Raw genomic sequence first — 20,654 nt, 5'->3', positions numbered from 1 at the left:
TCTGTGTGTCTGAGCAAATTAAGAAGGTGGCCACCCTAGGGCCCCCACCCCAACTAGCCATGTGTACATCCAAAATACTGTGCAGTGTCTATATTTGTGATTTTTTGTGCACATTTTACATTTTGTAATCAATGTTATTCACCTCAACAGTGCCTAAGAGATGACTGTGGCTTTTGCAATACTGATACCCTGTGGATGTAAGAGGAACTGCAGTTGGTGTTTGTGTAATGTAGTCTATAGTTTACCCTCATGTTTTATAATTTGCACATCCAACAGCCCTAAACAGCCCTAACCCATGATCTACTTCAAAGTTCTTGCGTTTTAATCATAAATACTTTAAAGTTGAATAAAATGAACATTTTGGTGAAGAAAGAGGAGCGCCGTGCGTTCCCTAAATATTACAGGTCAAATTTCTTCAGCCTGCGTTTATGATTTAACGGAAAAGAAATATATGTATACTGAGACAAGAAAACTAAATCGCTCCTAGAACGATTTTACATCAGGCAAGAAAAGTACGTCCCCGGCCAATTTTCTGCAGGCATTAGTCCGGCCGCCTGCTGGTCCTTCCTCCTTTTCTACGTCCCTGAGCGAGGCCGGCGTCAAGATGGTGAGTCTTGTGGCAAAAATTTAGAGCTAAAATCCGATCATCATCGAGGCCATCCCTCTATCGGCACGAATTTACCGCAGACCAAGTGATCTTTTGAGTCTGCCTTGTAATAAAATATCGATATTGAAGTGGTAGCAAACTCTTTGAGAGGAAATTCAGCGGCACCATCTAGATGCTATCCTAACTGTTGTCAGTCCGGGTCCACACACACACTGTATTTATCCGCTGTGGGACGGCGTGTACAGTTTCCACACTATGTTATCATAATTTCAGTCACTACAGAAGCTCTTTCACCTGTACAGCTGCTCAAAAACATACAAACTCTAATATTTAGAAATTAAGTGGCACTCAGTGTAGGGACGTGAAGTCCTAGCTCCCAGCCGCTAACGTTAGCACACACTATACTGACAGCCGTGGCCAGGCCCTCACTTCAGGCGAACAGGAATAATAAAATACTCTAGTACTATTGAGCTTTAACAACTGGTTTACTATTGTTCAAAATAACTGGCTGAATTGAGGCCGTGGAAGCGGTTTAGTTCCGGGATTAGTAAGGCATCTAAGCTAGCAAGATAGCCGAAAGGCCCGTTTTGTGCATGGTAACAACATGGTAGTATTTTTGGGGGGAGTTGCAGCCTAAGTCTGAGTTTCAGTAGATGATTTCTGAATAATCTGATGCGAATGGTCTCTTTGTGTTCCCCCATCTTCAGAATGACACAGTGACAGTCAGGACCCGCAAGTTCATGACGAACCGGCTGCTTCAGAGGAAGCAAATGGTAAGGTTTCAGATCCGGCTCCACATTTATTCTGTCTTCTGTCAGATTACCTGTTGCTCATAAAATGTATCCTGTCTGTTCTCTGCAGGTCGTCGATGTCCTGCATCCCGGCAAGGCCACGGTCCCCAAGACTGAAATCAGGGAGAAACTGGCCAAGATGTACAAGACCACACCTGATGTTGTGTTCGTCTTTGGCTTCAGGACTCAGTTTGGTGGCGGCAAGACAACAGGCTTTGCCATGGTGTACGATTCCCTAGATTATGCTAAGAAGAACGAGCCCAAACACAGACTGGCCAGGGTGAGTTTGATCTGTTTGTAAAGTGTCTAAATTATTTCATTGATAGTTAATGGACAGACAGTGATTTAATGTGGTGATAATTAGTAGAGAGCTTTTGTTTAACGTGTTTGTTAGCAGAAGGCATCCTTTTTTCCATCCAGCCTATAAATTCTGCAACAGTAAGCAGCTGCAGTGTCTTATATTCTGGACCTCAGATGCAGTATTGAATGAGCATGCATCCAGTAGCTTGCAGCTGGATGAGAAGTGAAGTTAAAAGGTGTGAACGTATTAGAAGTAACACAGTGAAATTGAAGTTGATTATCCATGATTTACATCAACTTCTGTGTGTAGGTAATGTTGGAACAGCTGTGTTTTGTCTATGAATTTGGAGCTTAGTTAATCTTTTGTACTAAAGTAGACATGTGCTCTTTGTCATTTTTATTAATATCAAAAGCTGATCAGTCAAGTACTATGATAGATCCCTTACTGTTTTGAAGCATGGCATTTGGTGCTTGTCATAGGACTTTTTCATGTTCTATGATGTCTGTTCATATTCTGTTGCACTATAAAAAGTATTGTTTCATATGTGTGAATGGCTGCAAATATCTTAATGGATTGGCAATGATAATAAGTAGGCTTATTGCATATTGATAAAATGAATTGCTTGTTCATTTGCGTTCCTCAGCACGGTCTGTATGAGAAGAAGAAGACCTCAAGGAAACAGCGCAAGGAACGCAAGAACAGAATGAAGAAAGTACGAGGCGTCAAGAAGGCCAGTGTGGGCGCTGCTGGCAAAAAGGTATTGTTACTGTTTTGTGTATTTTGTGCCAAACAGACACTGAATACATTTGTAGTCTCGCACAAAATTAAAATAAGTATTCCTGTGATAATGTGCCAAAAGGAGATAGAACTTGTCTTTCTTAATCAAAGCAAAGACAACAGAAAAGCAGAGGAAGACATCGTTAAATTCAGTGCACTTGATTCTTTCTTGATTTCTCATTACACAGCTGTTCTTTTCTTTCCCTTCTAATCTTTGTTTTTCACAACTTTTACTGTTTTAATTTCCTTTGTCATCTTTCCAATCGTATCAAATGTCTTCGGGAACTGTAGAAGGTAAATGTTCATAAATAGACTAACTGCAGTGTGCAGATAATCCAGAAGTGATAGATACTAGCTAACCCCTCCCTTTATACCCTCACCTATCATCTGTGAGCCAAAGCATTACTGCCTTTCCCCCACTGGATGTATATGATGCATCCAGTATACAAAGATGTGACCCATTGGTTAACTGTTCATACCTACTCCGAATACTAATGATTGTTAGCTTAAACTAATAGTTCTGTAGACCCTGTTTTGGAACTTTAATAACATCCTACAGCCAATAAAAGGAGGTCTCTTAAAAATTCAGTACTAATCTGTGAAATCTCCTGGTGTAGTTTTGTTTTAATGAAACCCTGTAAACCCCTGTACCCACTGTGGCACCAGTCACCGGCCTGAAGTCACCAGGAATAAGTCTGAATTACAAAACCCAGTTGGTCTGTGTTTATTATTATACAGTTCCATCTGTAATGGCTACAGCACAACTGGCTTGTAAAAATATTGACATCAGGCCATGTCTACTAAGGTTTTCATTGGCTTTGTTCTGAATGCATTACATAACCCGAGGAGTGCAGCCACTAGCCCTTTCTGTTCCATGTTTCAATTTTCAACATGTTAACATTATTTTTGTTCCATCTTTTGTTCTTGATTTTGCTTCCCATGGATTTCTTTTGCAGAAATGAAGTGTCAGTGTGCAGGTATAGAGGCAGAACAAGCATGGTGTGCCATTGTGTTGCACATCGACAGCTGATAGACTTGAGCTTTGCCATGCATGTCAAACCCTACTTTCCCCTGCAGTTTTCCCCTCAGTGTTTTTCCCTCTTTCCCATGTTGTTTCAAAGGTTTTTCCCTCTTTCCCAGTTGTTTGGCTTACATTTAAATAGACGAGTGCTCTGATAATGCTTCAACTCTCTAGTTAATAGAGGCAGAACTTGAGTGTAGCATGTGGATTTTAGTGGGGGGGTTTTTTCCCCGAGTGTGTTTGAGTGTGGGGCAGCTGAACTAAAAGCCTGCCAATGTGTGAATTTCTCACTGAAGTTTGTTCTCTCTTTAGAATTTCTTGCTCATTTTATTTGTTATATACATATATATGAAGTTTTCAGCTATGGTGTTGGGATTTAAAACAGTTTTTCTCACCTGAAGTAGTATTTGTTGTCTGAATTTGCCCTCTTTAACTTTAGATTACTCACGTTGTCCAGTGTGTTGTTTGTAGAAATTGCATTGGCTCTTGTACTAATTTTGCTGTTATCTCCCCACAGTGAGCCCGGACAGCCAGGGAGGGTCTTCGTGCTCAATATGTTCTTGTATATTGTCATCGAATAAAGTTTGGGAAAAAAAAACCTCTGGTTCTTTTGTATATTCATTTTATCGTGTCCTGATAAAGCTGAGCTCATCTTTTTAGACTCATGATGGTGAAATAAGTCAGAGGGCATTTGTGAGTCTCTGTAAAAACCTTCCCAAGGTGACTTTTTGAAGGCTGCTGAATGACAGTTTTACACAAGTACAGAATATTCATTGTAAACTTGGAACTTCATGACAGTGATAGTGACACCCAGTGGTTTTGCAATGACATGACTTCAAAGCAACCAAATAACTGATCTCATTTTCAGCCATTGAGGCACATTTTTGCTTTTCTACTTGATAATTTTAATTCTTTCTCTTTATTTAAGGGTTTTTTTTTCACCCTTGTTGATCAGTCAAATTTTAGAAATGTATTAGTTTTGCAGTAATAGTTTTGAATTTGTTTAAAGGTTAATCTGTAGTAACACAAATGGCCACATGAGGACTCCCTTCATTGAAGAAAATATCTAACTCTTTAGATACACTGAAGCCTTTACTTAGTATTTACCTGTTGGATAAAGTATTCACCACAAATACATCCTAGAAGCAAAACCCCTGGTGACTAAAATGTACTAATATGCAGATAAGGGTGTCTGTGTGTGAGCTTGTGCCTTTTCCTGTTTATAAACACCATTTGGAACAGAATAGATATCCCTCTTTGCAGCGTGACCTTTTCAAATAATTTGCATAGAAATACCCTGATAGAGTGTGTAAATGAAGTGATTAAAATGCCAGGGAATGGTCTGTCCTCAGGGTAACCCCCCACCACCCCCTTCCCACGCCTGCCTCTCCATGTCTCCCAGTCTTTTATGGATATCAACATTTCCTCATGTAGTGGATACAGGAGCAGCAACCAGGTCTGCCTTTGTGGAATTTTTGTTTTTGGTTTCCTGGCAGAGGATAAGGTTATTTCCCGTAAAAATCAAAAGAGGAGAGCAGTGAGATCAGTGGAATATTCAGTTTTCACATTATTAGTGATGAATAGAAGCAGCATTCAACAAGAAAAATACTTCCACTCATGCTAAAACGTTAAAAATTATAACTCTCGACCTCCTGTGACCTTTACTTAGTTCCAGGTAACACCCTCCCCAGAATCATTATCCAAAGTGCTGCGTTATGGACTCCACTCAAGCTCTATGTTATATGTATTATCCGTAATTGTCTTCAACCCTGCAATTTGACATGTTTTCATGCCTCTACAAACTCTTGAATATAGGCCAGACATTTCTGCTCCAGAGTCTTCGGTGCCTACACCACCGGGAAAAACAGTAGCTTGGAGGCACTTCCATTGACACATTTCCATTGAGTCGTGGGTTCTTCTTTCCCAGTAGAAAGGCCTATATATACATACCCAGCATCCCCTGGGGCTTTGCTTCAATCGATGCCACCCAGCTAAGATTAAACACTGACAGTTTATCAAGATAATTTAAAGTCCAACACAACAGAAAAGGGAGTTCCTATATTAAGTGGTTGGTGAACTGGTGTGAAGGTGAGTATTTTAAAAGAAAATCCTTTTTCCTACAGAGCACAGGGACACATAAAGTACACTTAATTTTTTTCCTCAACAGAATTGTGAACCCACTATGACCCAGAAAAAACGCAGGCGGATTCATTTATCTCACCTTACGTGTGTGTTGTAGTGTCACTATAGAGGATGAGAGTGGGTGGGTGACTGTTGCTTAGGTGCAGAGCAGAGAAAGGTGCAGGGGACAGACAGGGAAAAGACGATGAGGTCTCTCACGGCTCTGTGGTGCTCTGCTGGTGTGTGTGGTTGTGGGAGGTTTGACATAAGTGGAGCTTTCAACCCAGGGACTGGTAACAGATGGTGTTGGGAAATTAAGCTCCTCTCTCCACAGCCCTGTTGGTCCGTCCCAGGAGTCTCTGCCTCTCTGTCTTTGTCTCTCTTTCTCTTTCCTCTTCCAGCCCCTGTTTTCAGTGTCTCGCTCATTTTTCTTGTTGGTGTTTCTTATCTTTGTACCAGTTGTTGGACGAGTGACATTGTTTTCCCTCCACGCTCCTCCTGTGTTGTAACAGGAAAGCAGGATGACATCAGTAGGATTGTTAGCAGGGTAATGCAATAAACAGGATATTATTGAAAGAGCAACGGGAAGATATGAACTGAGAGGAAGACAAAAAAAAGAAAGACGGGTTGGTGATGTGATGGGCGATAAACAAAGGGGTTGAGAGGAGGTGCGAGATAAGTGAGCGGACAATGTTAAGACAGTGATGTATGACATTGAGCTGCAAAGTAAATGTGATGCATGCTGGTATTTTTGCAGACACTCTGTACGGTAGCTGCAGTCTCAGCATCAGGAGTCTGTGCGAAGGGCCTCCAGGGACCCCCATACATACCAAATAAAACCAGATAAAGGACTACATTCACCCCTGCTTGCCTTTTGGGCAGGCAGGGATTTTGTAATGAGAATATGCCTCTGCCTGCTTATACAACAAAGGTGCTTTTGCGGTCAGGTTTATGATAGATGGTTATGAGGAACATGCGTTTATGTCCTCACAACAGGTGCAATTTTAATGACCAGTCTCTCCATGCAGAGTCGAGTTGTGGTGTTATGAGGAAAAAATGGACAGAATTCCTGATGATTCACTGTGTTTTTTGTCAGCTTGTCCATGCAGGTATCAATAGCTGCAATAGACGTCAAAAACAATGGTCTAGCTGTTTTCCTTGCCATAATAATGTGTGTACCACACCATTAATGAGTATCAATGTGGTTCCAAACTTAATATGATACAGTAATTTAGTTTAGGCCTATATTTCTCTTATATTTGATGTTCTACTAAATTTATTTTTAATTACCAGGCTGTGTTTGTTTTGCAGCCATCAGCTACAAACTGTATGTTTTCAGTGGCACTGTGAATATTTCTGCAAAGGGGCAACTTGGTGGTGTAAAGCGTGGCCGTGCATTCAAGGATGCTATGCATCTTAATGAGGTATGTCTCTCTTGTTGGCCTCAGCAGGGGAATCATCACAGCTCATTTTGCAGTCCTGCAGTGTCCTATCAGCTTTGGCAGCCTGCACTAAGTTCACTCCATCTGCCAGTTGCTAGGTGCTGATATATAAAATGATCTGTGCCTTGGTAGCCCCTGAACACCAGGGAAGTGATTTGCTTTTGAGGACAAACTGTGTTTCGTGAATCCTAATTATCCTCGTTGCAACACCAGCCTGACACGGTTTTGTCATTTATCCCTCTTTGGAAGCGGCAGAGGGGGGAAAAAAAAAACCTGCAGAGACTGCAGCAGACTACATCTGCCCAAGCAGACAGAGCTCTCACAGATACACTGTATGGTCGCCGAAATGCAACAATGCTATTTTCCATCAATCCATTTTCACAGGTTCTGGGAGAGGTGAAAAAAACGATACCTGCTGTCTAATTCTGACACCTTAACCGGTGTGCACATGTGAAAAATCACTTCTCGGTTTCAATCATGTGAGGCATATTGAAACCACTCTGTGGCCTTTTTTTTTCAGACTGCGAACATGCTGTCTGAGGCTCAGAGGACATCAGACCAGTGTAAAAGCGTGTCAGCACACCTGCCTCCCCACCAAGCCACCTACGTACTGAGGAATTCTGTTCCTTTCAGTTGGCATGGAAGGCTAGGCTGTATAGCAGGAAGAAAAGGGAGCTGGGGAATAAGGTGGAGGGCTGAAGTGGAGGAGAGGGATAGAGAAAAAAAAGGTTTGGCTGAAGGGGAGGTAAAGGAGAGGGAGAATCGGGAGGGTGCGGTAATGAGAAAGGGCAGCAGATGTGAGTGACAGTATGATGGAATGCTCTGTGTGATAGCCATGCTGTACTCTCCAGACTGGGAGGAGTGTGTGTGTGCAGACAACGAGGACTCATGTGCTTCATCTGCATGTGTGTGTCCTTGGCTTTCAGAGAAACTGTGCATGATATAGTCTTATCAGGTTTGTGCAAAAATATAGTTCGATGCCCTGCACATCATTTTCCAGGCAATTCATCACGGTCCATCAATTTGCTAATTAAACGAAACCAAAATACTATAAAATTAATAAAATATAATTAATTAAAGAAAATCTATACCACCCTATTGTCCCCATTGCTAAGCTATGTTAGCCTGCTGCTAACTGCAGCTTCATATTTAGCTGACTGAATGAGTGGTATCGATCTTTTCATCTAATTTCTTGGCAAGCATGCGAATAAGTGTATTTTCTAAACTATAGAACTAGTCCTTTAAATTAAATCTTGGCTTTAAACGTCAATTATAGTTGCTTGCTTCAAAAAAGAAACAAAATATGAAAAGTAAAAAAAGAGAGAGTGGAAAAAATTATGTCCCACAAACACAAATAGTGTCTAACCTATCCTTATTCTAGAGACATTAACTGCATCTGAACAAATTTATAGATTCAATTTATGAACAAAATGCTCCCTCGAGCACCAGCCTGGTCCAGTTTACTTCAATCAATGAAACAAATTTGTGTTTGGGACTTAACATAGCATCATACAGCTTCCAAAGTACCAATATGACTGTGGTACATGGTTTTCCAATAGCAGTCTAAAAACAAATTGTCTCAGTCTCTTGTGGGTGTACAGCAGTTTGATATAGTCTCTCTATATCATCGGAGAACGCGGTAAAATTGTAATGGACTTTATTCCTTATGAGGACGGGACAAGGTTGTGTTTGGACTTCACACGGCACTTGGCTGTCTGTACGGCTGAGTTATTCTGCCATTTTTAAGCCCGTGCACATTCCTCCACTCATTGGTATTCCTGTTCATATTACCCTCTTCAATCAGCAGCAGAGACGCTCTGATTAATGGCAACAGTGAGAGCAATCTCCCAGTGATTCATTAAACAGGACTGGCATGAATAAAAAGGGAGATTTGCTCATATTGCCTCTCAGATCCCATAATATGTTCTGTCGCTGGAGAAATGTATAATTCATGGTGTTGTTAGTGACTCTCAACATAGCCCCACATATAGTGCATGGAGCTATTGGAAATGGATGAAAAAGTCAAGTTAGTCATCATCATTATATCAGGAGTTGGTTAGCTGGAATAATTGATGTTCCTTGTTTAAGCCTGGGACTCTCAATTTATACACTAGACTTTTAACACTTGCCCAAGTAATTAAAATGTAATAGATCTTATTATTGCTGTTTGAGTGATCATCTCATCACTGCTACATTTTGTGTTAATCCATATGTCTTGACATATTTGTAGTAAAACTAACAGTAAATACCAGCTTTTTTCTAGGGGAAACTGTTTTTCTGAAATGAAGACATATTTTAACCCACTCCGGTCTTGGGAGACATCCTTGGTTTTTATCGTACCCAGATCTCTTCTTCTTCTTCTTCTTCAACCCATGCTGCCAGCCCAGAGAAAATCACTGTAATGTGCTTTTTCTGTAGCAACATGCTGGTTGTCTGTTGCACTAAATAGTGAGTGTGAAGCAGTGGCCTGCCATCAGGACAAGCAAGGCAAGCAGTGCCTGACCAGTTAAAGCTAAAATTAGATGGATTAGATCAATTAGAATGATACTGAGGTGGAAGCGATATTTCTCCTGACATCTTCTGTCCCATAAAGGATACTAACTGTTTACCTTCATCTTGTAATTTACTGCCCTCTTGTGGCTATTGTCTATGAAACTAGGTTGATTTTTGTCATTTTTGTGGGCATGCCCGAGTCCTGTTAACAAAGGTGGGGCTTGTCGAGCAGAGGGGGGAGCAGAATTTTTTGGACGGTTGCATTTATGATTTGTGGAGGATCCTGGGATCTTTGACCAGTGACCAGATATAGCTAGCTCCAGGATCCAGGATTCTGCATTGTCATTGGAGTGTGTCATTGTCAGTTAATGGTAAATATGTTGAAGATTACCAAAGAAGTGACTTTCTTTTTTGTACATACTGTATATTTTTACTCTGTACTGCACATAAGAAATCTTTACAGGCCCTGAATTTAAGAGATATTTGCTACTACTACTGTAATGAAAAGGTATGCCCATTTTCTTACTGGTGTGGTAGCTGAATCGCACATTGAAATGATAGTCTGTGTTATATACTTCTGTATTTGCTGACTCAAAATAATGGGACATTTGTGCACTATTTTATGTTAGTTTTATAGTTTTCCGGTTATGGCTCAGGGAGCCCCTTTATTTCACAGACTTTGCAAGATTATCAATATGATTTCAATTTATAAAAAGCATTTTGCAATTTTGTTGTTTTTATTCGCAATGAAATAAATGTAAAATGTAAAAGACCAATTTCAATGACTACCATAACAAGCAGTGCTAAACACCGTGAGGAAAAAAGACACAATAATCTTTCTAATTTGCAATTAAGGGTAATAGGTTAAAAAATCTTGAAAATATTGCTTGGCTTGCAAGCTGATTTGGAAGCCATGAGAGACAACCTCAGAGCTTGAGCCATTCACACTAGACAAAACCCATGCCTGGAAAATCACCTCAGTGCTCCCATCCACCATATTATCACAGATTGATTTCTATCAAACATTACCCCTGCAAATGTGCGTGTGCATGGGCCATCAGGCGAGTGTCATTACTGCTGCTCATTTGCGAGGTAAGAGACGATCGGATGTGACAGGGGCGGAATTAGCTTTGTGTTGGCTCTCTGTCACTCTCATCCTAAATTGCTGCTAGGTGGGGGAGCATGATTAAAAGGATATATAATACCACCCTGCACATTAAAGACCCTGTGCTCCACTTTCCCTCCCACCTATACTGTATAGCACACAAAGGCTGTAGCCCTGGCTGCTCCTCTGTAGTGCATGATGCTGTGATGGAAGCCTCCCCTATTTCTGCTGCCTTTCTTCTTCAAGGTGATTGCTGATCTGAGAGATAAAATGGATGAAAGCATCCAGGTGGAAAGCCAATCATATAGAGATCCCCTGTATTGCTTTTTCATTATAGAACACCTACATGAAATGGATGTAGCAGCCAGTGTAACTGAGCTGAGGCCATGTTTCTTTACACTGGCTCTATAGTGGTATCTTTTGCACCGAGCAGCCTGCTGTCTTATTGAGCAGTGTTAAAAATCAATAGGCTCTGACCTTACCTCTGTCAGAGGCTGTGTTGGAGACCCCATCAGAACACAGTATGTCCACCACTGTCTCAGTAGAAGCACTAGTCGACTACTAAAGCCACCAGTCAACACTGTGGGCGGCAGTTGAGTGCTTGTGGACAATGCGACTTTAGCCAGTATCGCAGCAGTATCTCAGCAGTTAACTTGTAAAACACTGGTATTAGCATGTTTACACATACCCTATTACTTTCCTCAGCTTTATTGCAATAATTACACAACATTTACACTGACCCGGGTCCAACTATTGAATGGATCAGCGTTCAGTTAGTACAAATCTATTTTGTATTTTCCAAGACCTTCACCGCTCCAACAAAGTCAACAGTGATTGCTATGCACTCAAATAGTCAATTTAAATTACTTTTTTTTTTTTTTACTTTATGTGACATGGATGAACCTGAAGAAAATGTATCCTGATAATAAATATTAAATGATTTTCATAGATTATATGTTGCCAGCCTCATACTATAAATACAGATGTTCTTATATTCACTGTAAAACCAGGTGAAATTGGGTCAACTTCTAATCTCATAAGGAAGTTACACCTTAGAAAGAGTGATTTCTCCCTGTGTCAGTATTTCAAGTTGTGTAGATGGATTAGGCTACGTGTTGAGAAGCCCATTAATAATTAAGAGGAACCCAGAATATAAGCTGCTCCCTGTTGTGCAGTCAACTGCACTGGCACAAAAAAAGAGCCAGGATAGAGGAGAAGGGGATGAATGGTGAGAAGTGCTAATGAAATATGGATACCAGGAAGACAGCAGTCCAGGAACATTAACAGAGAAATACTCATTCACTGGTTTAATAACACAATGTAGGACTCAAAAGTTGACGTCAAGAATCACCTGGCTTTTTGTCAGAATCAGTATACATTTCTAAATCAGAGATTGTGAATCTTGTGAGTAAAATCATCTTGCTTTGGTAGTCTGAAAGCCCTTTAGTCATATCTACTGAAGGTAGATATGGTAGATATGACACAGCGTGTGATATACCACTACCAGACACTTACATGCTCTTGTTCTGTGGCAATAAGTTCATATAAGATGGCAGTAATTGTCTCCATAGACCATCATCTGCCTTATATATCAATACAGAGCTCATCACCATTCATTACAGTAGGAACGATTACTTTAAGTACTTCCCTCTGTGTGTTTGCTGGAGAAGTAGAACACCTAGGTAATCCCTAATGGCTGCTGTAACGTATGCATGATTTCATGCCTGCTGGCGCAGCTATTCCAAGAGCAACAGCTCTGATTAGCGTCCCAGCGGTGATGTTTATTCCCAAAGAGATTCAACCCACAATCTAAGATATCTGATGCAAAGACTTAATATAAAACCTGATCACATGAAATGAAAAGAAATTGTGTTGTGAGTGCGATACCACCATGGTGGAGTTTATGTTTACAGCCAGGGCGACATTATTCACTGAATGGTATTATTGCTTTGGGCTTCTTGGGATATATCTGCTTTCTTCAGTATTTTAGTGCACTGAAGAAAAGAACAAGCACGATCTTGAATGTGAACCCGTGCCAACATGAATAGTTACTTAATACTTCAGAAGGCTAAAGGCACCAGGATAGTCTTTGACTTTGGTTATATTAACTTGAGATGAGCATTATGAGCTACTTGAGTTGCTTTATGCCAAATGTTACACGCTCTGCTGAGCAAATGATGGCGAGATTTTCACTGGCCCCTGTTGAAGCCCAGACCGCAATATTAAGATTTAACATCACTGCTGACATGGGCTGGAGAAAAAAGCTGTTTTGTATTCCCTCTAGCCTGGCTGAAGACCAGCATCATACAAACTAGTGGGGAGAGTAGCACGCTATCAATGGGCTGACTGGCCGACTGGCTCTGGCGTTCAGCTTCAAAGAACCGCCTGCAGGCATTGTTTCTAATATTGTCTCAGAGTCTGTGTTTTTCACAAAACTACTGATGCATGAGTGGCCTGGAAAAACAGAGGGGAAACATCAAAAGTGCGTTTGAAGTGTGGGGGTTTTGTCAGACCACAACTAAACGTTTCCATCTGAATTCTGATTGGTACGAGCTACGGCATCATCTGAAGGAGATGAACATCTTTTTGGAATTAGGCTTCTGTCCAGATATTATTTAGATCAATTGATTGGGCAGGTACATGCAGTGAAGGTGCTGCTCATCCTTGGAAAACAGGACCATTATACACTTTGTCTGCACATGCTGACAGAGCAGCACCTCCTCTTATCGCCGGGATGAACAGCTGTGTTTGTTCATGTCGTTCATGTCTGGCATGTTAATCCACAACCGAAACAAAAGTAAAAAGTGGTGGATATGTCTAATTGTATCATCATTCAGCCTGAGCTCACAGCTTGAGCAGTGTGTGGATTCCCCCCCCCCCCCCCCCCCCCTCACCCACTTCTCTTTCTTTCTCACATACTACCCACATGCGTGTGCGCAACGTTACGTAACCCAGGGGCTGGGTGTTGCAATGAGAGTGGTCCTCAGTAGGGGATGTGTAAACAGCTGCAATGTCAGAGCTGGGCACACTTGATCATTGCAGCATAACACAAGACCCCAGGCATCTTGTACAGCAGAGACAGTGTAAGCAGGACGTGCATGGAAAATCACAGTGACCCTCAGTTACCTTTTCTGGTGGAGTTTCTGTCATTCCATGCTTTTTTTCTCTTTCCACACATTATCACAGTGTTTAGCTTATATACCCATAGATGTATAATCCATGGCTTTGTGATTAAAATAACTGCAGCAACTCACTGTTACTGTGTTATCTTTTTGGCCCTGCACTCACTGAGAGAAGCACACATTAGTGTCAGTGCCGTTCTCTGGGAAATGACTGGTCTGTTACGCTCCGGTTGACTTCCATCTTTCATCCCCTCAATCCCCGCCATGTTGTTTTCTGACTGTCACTTTAGATTGGCCTTACAGTACAGTAAGCCTCTGCTAATATCTAATTGGAGAGACGAGAGACCCATCTCGAGCCCCACAGTGTCCCAGAATGCAGCTGCTTAAGCACTTAGAAACTCATTAAACTTGCCAACATGGTCCTTTAGCTCCACCTGACATTTTCATATCAAGTATCATAGACAAGCATCATTAACATAGCTAAACTGACCTGATGAGAGTCATCTGTGTCTATTGTTTAAAACACAATTCTTCATTAAACTGAAATCATAGCTGTCACAAGCAAACAGTGAGCTAGAAACTACAAATGTATTTGCATTGTTTATAATCACAGTCAGTGGTAATAACTGACCAACTCAGGTGTACGTTTGGACAATTGTCACCATGTATGCTTCCTGCAGCTTTATGCCCAAAAGAATGTGGACAATCGTCTCTGCATATCTTTGTGAAATTTTGGCGTGTATTTTAAGATGTGGGCTAGACCTCTTAGTTCGAATTGAGGGAAATCTTAATGGTACCATTGTGCAATAGTGTTTTAGACAATAGTGCGTTACCAACTTTGTGGCAACAGTTTGGGAAAGGCCCTTTCCTTTTTAAGCATCGCAGTGCTCCAGTGCACAAAGCCCTGGTCCATAAAGAAGTGATTTTCCGAGTCTTAGGATATCCATAAAAACAAAATGCAACAGAGAGCCTGGGATTTAAATGTCACTCAAGCTTCGCTCCACTAAAGAGACCAAAAATGGTGGCAGACAAAAAGCATCAGATATGTGTGGAGTAATGGGGAGACTACAACACTCCTCATATTAATACATGAAACAAACATAAATACCATGCGTTACATCAGTTTTCCATAGTTTGAGGTTTAACGGGCGGTCTTCTAATTATGTCATCTCATTATCCACATACTATTGACCGGTTACTGGTTATGTGGTGTCTCAGGAGCTTTTCTGGGGTGATTGCCATGTCTGAGAGGATACAGTGGGAAGGACACTCCTTAATGACCTGCCTGTAGTGGTTCACAGCACCCCACACTGATTGTGTGCCGCTCTATCCAATGTATATAGAGTATAATATAGTATAATTATCTTCCATGGCTTTGATGCTACAGAGAAGCTCAGAAAATAGTGAATAACATTGGTGCATATACTTAAAAAAACAGGGTGATTTCACTATTTTCAGGCCACATTTACAGATATACTATTTGTCAGGTTGCTTTATTTTGAGCCCTGGAGCACCTTTTACCCTTTATTTGTCATGTCATTCAGGGGCGTACCCACACACCGTTCACACAAGAGGAGGCAGTTAGTGGGCTCCGGACACATTTGTCACTCTGGCAGGCAGGCTTCCCATTCTGTGGGTTGGTGGCCTGGTTTCTGCACGGGGGCTGGGCATCTCCCCGCCTGTGCTGCCTAGTAACTGTCAGATCTAGACTGTGATTTATGCAAATTGGCAGGCAAGGGCTTGTGGGTCAGCCAAGATATGTGGTAAGACCATCACTGGGACGGTGTACAAAGGCAAATCAACAGAAGCCAGGAACACTGTATACCACCATCAGGTTAAAGATAAATAATGAAACTGAAATAATGTATGAAACTGCATTTTTGGGAGTGACATTAGATCATAAATAATGCTGAAAAACACATTGTCATAAATTTATAATGTAATAATACATAATGTCACAGAAACTCGGTGTTAATTGGCTTCAAATTGTAGGAGTCTGCGATGAAGATTCGCAAATAATGTATACATTTTCAAACATTATTACCTAAATGGTGGTTGAAATAATAGTTACCCAGACTGAAATTAATGTGTTCATGAAACAATGGGAAAGCTCACAACACCCTAAGATCAGTTTTAGCATGACACAAATACAGTGCAATGTGAAGAAAACAAAAGAAATAAGAAAAGAAATGACAAATAAAGCAGTGGCGGTTTTTGGCACAGGCGAACCGGACAGGGGGGCGCACAACCATATGAAAAAAAAAACAATCTGCGCCGCTAAGCTGTTTTCTATTATCTATCATATTACTGTGTGGGGAATTGGCAAATTGGCGCCGTCCCCATCTCCCAGCATGCACCACCAGCATATGCATGTAGAAACGGCACCCTGACTCAGGGTGGTGGTTAGGTTGGAAGAGTGTGGGAGTCGTCGCTAGTGATGGTCCTGTAACACTTGAGACTACGACACATGCGCGGTAGTTCATGAGGAAGTTGTATTGAACCACTGTGCCAAGGAGTGGTTTGGTTACTGACGTTCGAAGCAGGTGAGTGCTTCGGACGAAGAAGTCAAATTTGTCCTAACATCAAATGTCAGCATAAAACAACACAATCCCCAAACATCCACAACTGCAGAATAAATACTGAATATTATGAGCTAGAAGCGCTCGACAACACAGACAATTCCATTTCTCTGAGGAGCACAAAATGGGAGAAATATCTATCAGTCACTATCAATCACGCCCGCTGCCAACTTCTGGACTTGAATCTGTCCCAAATGGATCTCTCACAATCGAACACCTGCTCACTTTGGTCCCCCTCACACTTTAGATGATTACTTGTGTGCAATCTGGCCTTGTCCACCCATACAACACTTCTGAAAGGAGATCACTAATAAGCAATCTAACATATTGAACCACTGCAATCAGCTCTCCCTATCTCTGTGTCCACTGGGCGACCACACAGCAACTGTTCTCTATCACCTTACCTTAGTCGCACTGATTGTTTTAGCTGTCGCCAAGAGGTGCGTCTTCCTTGACTGAATAACCAGGGGGAAATAAATAAATAAATACACATCATGCAGTGGATTGGTTTTATGACATAATTCATCATATGCATAAAAAGACTGACTAAATGAGTTATGAAACACAATATTCATCAATGTCAGGGGACCCAAACATCCCAGGTCTACTTGCTGTGCTTCTCCATGCTTACTTTGCCATTACTTTTATGATTACGCGAGTGGTGCATGTTGGGGCAGCTGCTTGTTGCTGCCTCCTCTCAATCTCTTGTCATGCGTGGAGGCATGGAGAGTCTGTATTCTGTGCTGGCAACATAACAAGTCAAGTCAAGAGAGAGCATCGTTTGCAGGACAAAAATATATAGCAGCAGACTGACTCCTTCAGCCCTCTCCTTCGCTCCTTCTCTCACCCTGCAATTACCCATGATGTGCTTCGTCACAGCCGTGACTTGGATTAAACAGATGGGTTCTCACTGCCACTGCTAAGGTTCACAAGGGCTCTGTCCCCCGCACCCCCCACTCTTCATCCCTTGCTACCACCACCACTGCCACTTTCTTCCACATCCTCCTCAGACCTCAAATCATTCTCCTCTTGTGTCATTTGTTTGCTCATTACGACCACAACAGCTTCAGTAGTGGGAACAGTGGGACGCCAGCAGCAGGAGTGGCCATTGTGTGTCCTGAATGCTCACATGTGTGCACTATGTAAAGAAAACAGGGACCCACATGTAAAAACTTTGCTCCACAGTAGCACTACTAGTTGTCAAAAAAATCCACATGGGTACCTTAATGTTATTCTTGTACTGTGGTGTTTATGTATGAAAACAAATGTTATCAGTTTCAGTGTAAATTTGTAATCACCTTTTGACATTTTTCTTCAAAATTTTTGTGGAAGGTTTCCTGATGGCCCAGGTGCTACGGCGCCCCTGGTTAATTTATGGCCAGCTTCTTTTGTTGCCTGTCATCCCTCTTCTCTCCCTCCTCTTTTCCTGTCAGCTCCCTGCTGTCTTTCATATCTAATTACAGCAAAAATCTCCAGGAAAATAATTTGAAAAAGAAAACGTTTGTAGATATTTAAAAGGATATCGCTACTCCGAGGTTTCTCTCAGATCCAGATGATCCAGGTGGTGAAGGGGTGCAAGAATATGACATTGCCATCTTGTAATACAAAACAGTTGGTCTTTCTGTTTTAACGGCTGGGCGCTTGTGCTGCCTGGCACAGTTTAATTAGTGTGAATACATTAGGTCTGTGTGAGATCTTGCTACCTGGCAGGGGTTAGAGCTGGGCAGGGACTGCAGAGGAGCAGGCTGCACCAGCGGCGCTCCTAGGCCCTGCTGTAATGACCCTGCCAGGCTGACACAACGCTCCCACCTGGGGGACCACTGCAGCCTTCCAATGACAGATGGAGGGCTGCTGAGACAGGGGAGCTGGGCTGGATTACTGCAGGCTAACAGAGCAACCATTAGACCAGTCAGTCTGCTAGCAAGCCAACATGCTTTTGTGTTGGCTCCACCTTTGCCTGGTAAGTAATGTAATGGTGTGACCAGACAGGCTGCCAAAACACTAAGTACATGTCTACTCTGTCATCATTTTTGCAGCAGTGGTTTTGCTTGGAATTAGTTACATACTGGCTGACTTGTCCTCAGGTTCAACTATTGTGTTGGTGAATTTCTCCTACACTTTCACCAGACCTCTTAAAATACTCTTCTATCAGTTAAAAGTCCCATGAAATGTTTTGGTTAAAAGAATCTCTGCATGACACAGCAATAAGACAGGACCTGGAGATGTACGTTTTGATTTTAGAGGTCGAGTCAAGCTTAGCTTACATGCCCTGATGCATATCTAAGAAGGGAGGGTGGGATGTTACAATACAATAGTGTGCACCATGGTAACAACAGGGAAAGGCAGCGTTTCATGACACATTTTGATATGTCAGTTAACCTGTGACTTCTGACTTTGGACACAAGCATGCACGCCTGATGCCTGGATCGACGTGCCGATCAGAGAGTTCATTTAAAGCCATCAGATCTCAGCCATGTGGGGACTTCCACAGTTGCCTCTGATGACCAGCTCTGCTTCTGTGTTTGAGCAGGAAAAGGAGCTCTTTGGTCTGGTTATTGTTAGTGATATAATCGTTAATTTATGAAAGCTATTCTATTGCACAGCCCAAGGCAAAGACTGGCGGCTGGCTGGGACTTCACTTGCGGCAGGACAGCAAGGGGAATGGATGTGACAGTTCTCATAAAAAGAGAGAGGGATGGAGAGACTGGAAAGAGAGATTAAAGGCGAGGGGAGGAGGATAAGAGGGGAAGAGACACCGCCCTTAATGTGCACTGTCCATGTGCTGCCCAGAAATGCTTGAATCTAATGGGGGACAAGCATGCTCAACCTCCTGAAGGTTGTACAAGCAATTATGCCACTTAGGAGTCTTTGACAGACAAGGTCGTATTGGCAAACAGACATGAGGAGCATTATAATATGTATTCTGTATTCTGCGTGACACAGACCCTTTTAGCTAAGACGGTATCAATCTTTTGAGTGTCACTCTCCGCCATGTGTCCACAGTGACCTAAAATCCTCTCTAATCCTAACTGTGCTGGAATTGGTTTGGTACCAAAATTCACCACAAAATGGTTGAACTGTTTTTTCTTCTACTCCTTAAAGTACATATTATATGTCAGTGGCACCATCCTTGTCCATAGCATCCCAGCTCCTGTATTTTTTTCCCTGAGAGACAGATTTCACTAGAAACTCTAACCCAACAGAAGGGAGCTCCTATGAGCCGATAACAAAAGCAGATGTGCTGGGAGGACTTTGCCAGAAAGGGTTGATGTAACAGTTTGCTGGGTGTTTCTGGTGTTCATTTCATTCACTCCATGCAAGCTGTGCTCTGTTGTCAGGGGAGCCGTTAGCTTGTGTATGCGTGTGAGTGTGTGCATGTGTGTGTGTGTGTGTGTCTGCAGAATGTGTGGAGGAACAGTGTGCACCTGAGCTCCTTGGTACCAGAAGAAACATGGTTGCCATGGACACAGGAGATTATTATAGGATGCAAACAGTTTAATCTGCAAGCATGTTGGAAACAACTAAGCTAACATTAGTGGAAAGGAAAACTGCATTTAGATTTAAGCCATTGAGCTACTCTTTTAGACACTGTTCTGCTTTGGCCAGTCACGTACTTGAACATTGCGGATGATGAAGCGCCCCCCTGAGCTGCATTTTCTCAAATATACTTTTCTCTTCCTGTATAAGCTCAGTTATGTGAGAAGAGTTAGACTTTTATAGCCTATAAAGCTAATAGATCCTGTATGTCAGCCTCTTTTTCAGTAACACAATTCAGGGTCTAGAAAGTTGCATGTTTTCTTGGGTGTAGCATAAATCCACAAACCTTTTTTAGAAAGTTTGCTACCGTAGTAATACCATGAATGGGAAAGGGTTTGCACATGACAGAAGGGAGATTAAAAGTCTCAAATCACGATCAAATCACATGTTTACACTAATAAAGCCTCTCCCTCGCATATGGTCGGTTGTTCTCTGAGGATGCAGTGTGTTAGTCCGACTGGGCTGCTGGCTTTTGCAGCTTGATACCATTTTGTTACACTCGGAGCGCACAACCTGCTCCTCCTCCGTAGCCAGAGTCAGCTTTAAATGTTCAGAGAGGTGACAAACTATCCAGCTTGGCGCCACAGTACAGAGTGTGCTCAGACACTTTGCACCAGGGGACAGATATATTAAAGTTAATGGCGTCAAAACTGGAAGCTCTCCACTCTCCAGATGGGCCATTGACTCCGAGTAAACACTTACCAAGAGGAAGAGGTTCTTCCAGCCAACAGAGGGCGCTGTGTGATGTGTTTGGAGGG

The 20,654-nt window shown here is 42.1% G+C and overlaps 1 protein-coding gene across 1 annotated transcript; it reads left to right on the top strand.

Moving 5' to 3' along the window:
• Positions 1 to 584: 584 nt before the first annotated feature.
• rps24 (ribosomal protein S24) lies at positions 585 to 4,101 on the top strand. The gene is made up of 5 exons (XM_041050585.1): positions 585 to 607; positions 1,315 to 1,380; positions 1,469 to 1,678; positions 2,343 to 2,456; positions 4,015 to 4,101. Exons 1-5 carry the CDS (start codon positions 605 to 607, stop codon positions 4,015 to 4,017), a joined length of 396 nt encoding a protein of 131 aa, XP_040906519.1. The 5' UTR covers positions 585 to 604; the 3' UTR covers positions 4,018 to 4,101.
• Positions 4,102 to 20,654: the final 16,553 nt, after the last annotated feature.

Source organism: Toxotes jaculatrix, chromosome 11 (assembly GCF_017976425.1).
Source record: "Toxotes jaculatrix isolate fToxJac2 chromosome 11, fToxJac2.pri, whole genome shotgun sequence".
NCBI classification, from domain to species: Eukaryota; Metazoa; Chordata; class Actinopteri; family Toxotidae; genus Toxotes; species Toxotes jaculatrix.
Note: the sequence above shows the minus strand (reverse complement) of the source record. Positions and strands in the feature narration are given on the sequence as shown.

Excerpts from the sequence above, each read along its gene's own strand:
- rps24 (XM_041050585.1), top strand. Across the intron at positions 1,381-1,468 it reads TGCTTCAGAGGAAGCAAATG|GTCGTCGATGTCCTGCATCC; the intron begins GTAAGGTTTCAG and ends TGTTCTCTGCAG. Across the intron at positions 1,679-2,342 it reads CCAAACACAGACTGGCCAGG|CACGGTCTGTATGAGAAGAA; the intron begins GTGAGTTTGATC and ends TGCGTTCCTCAG.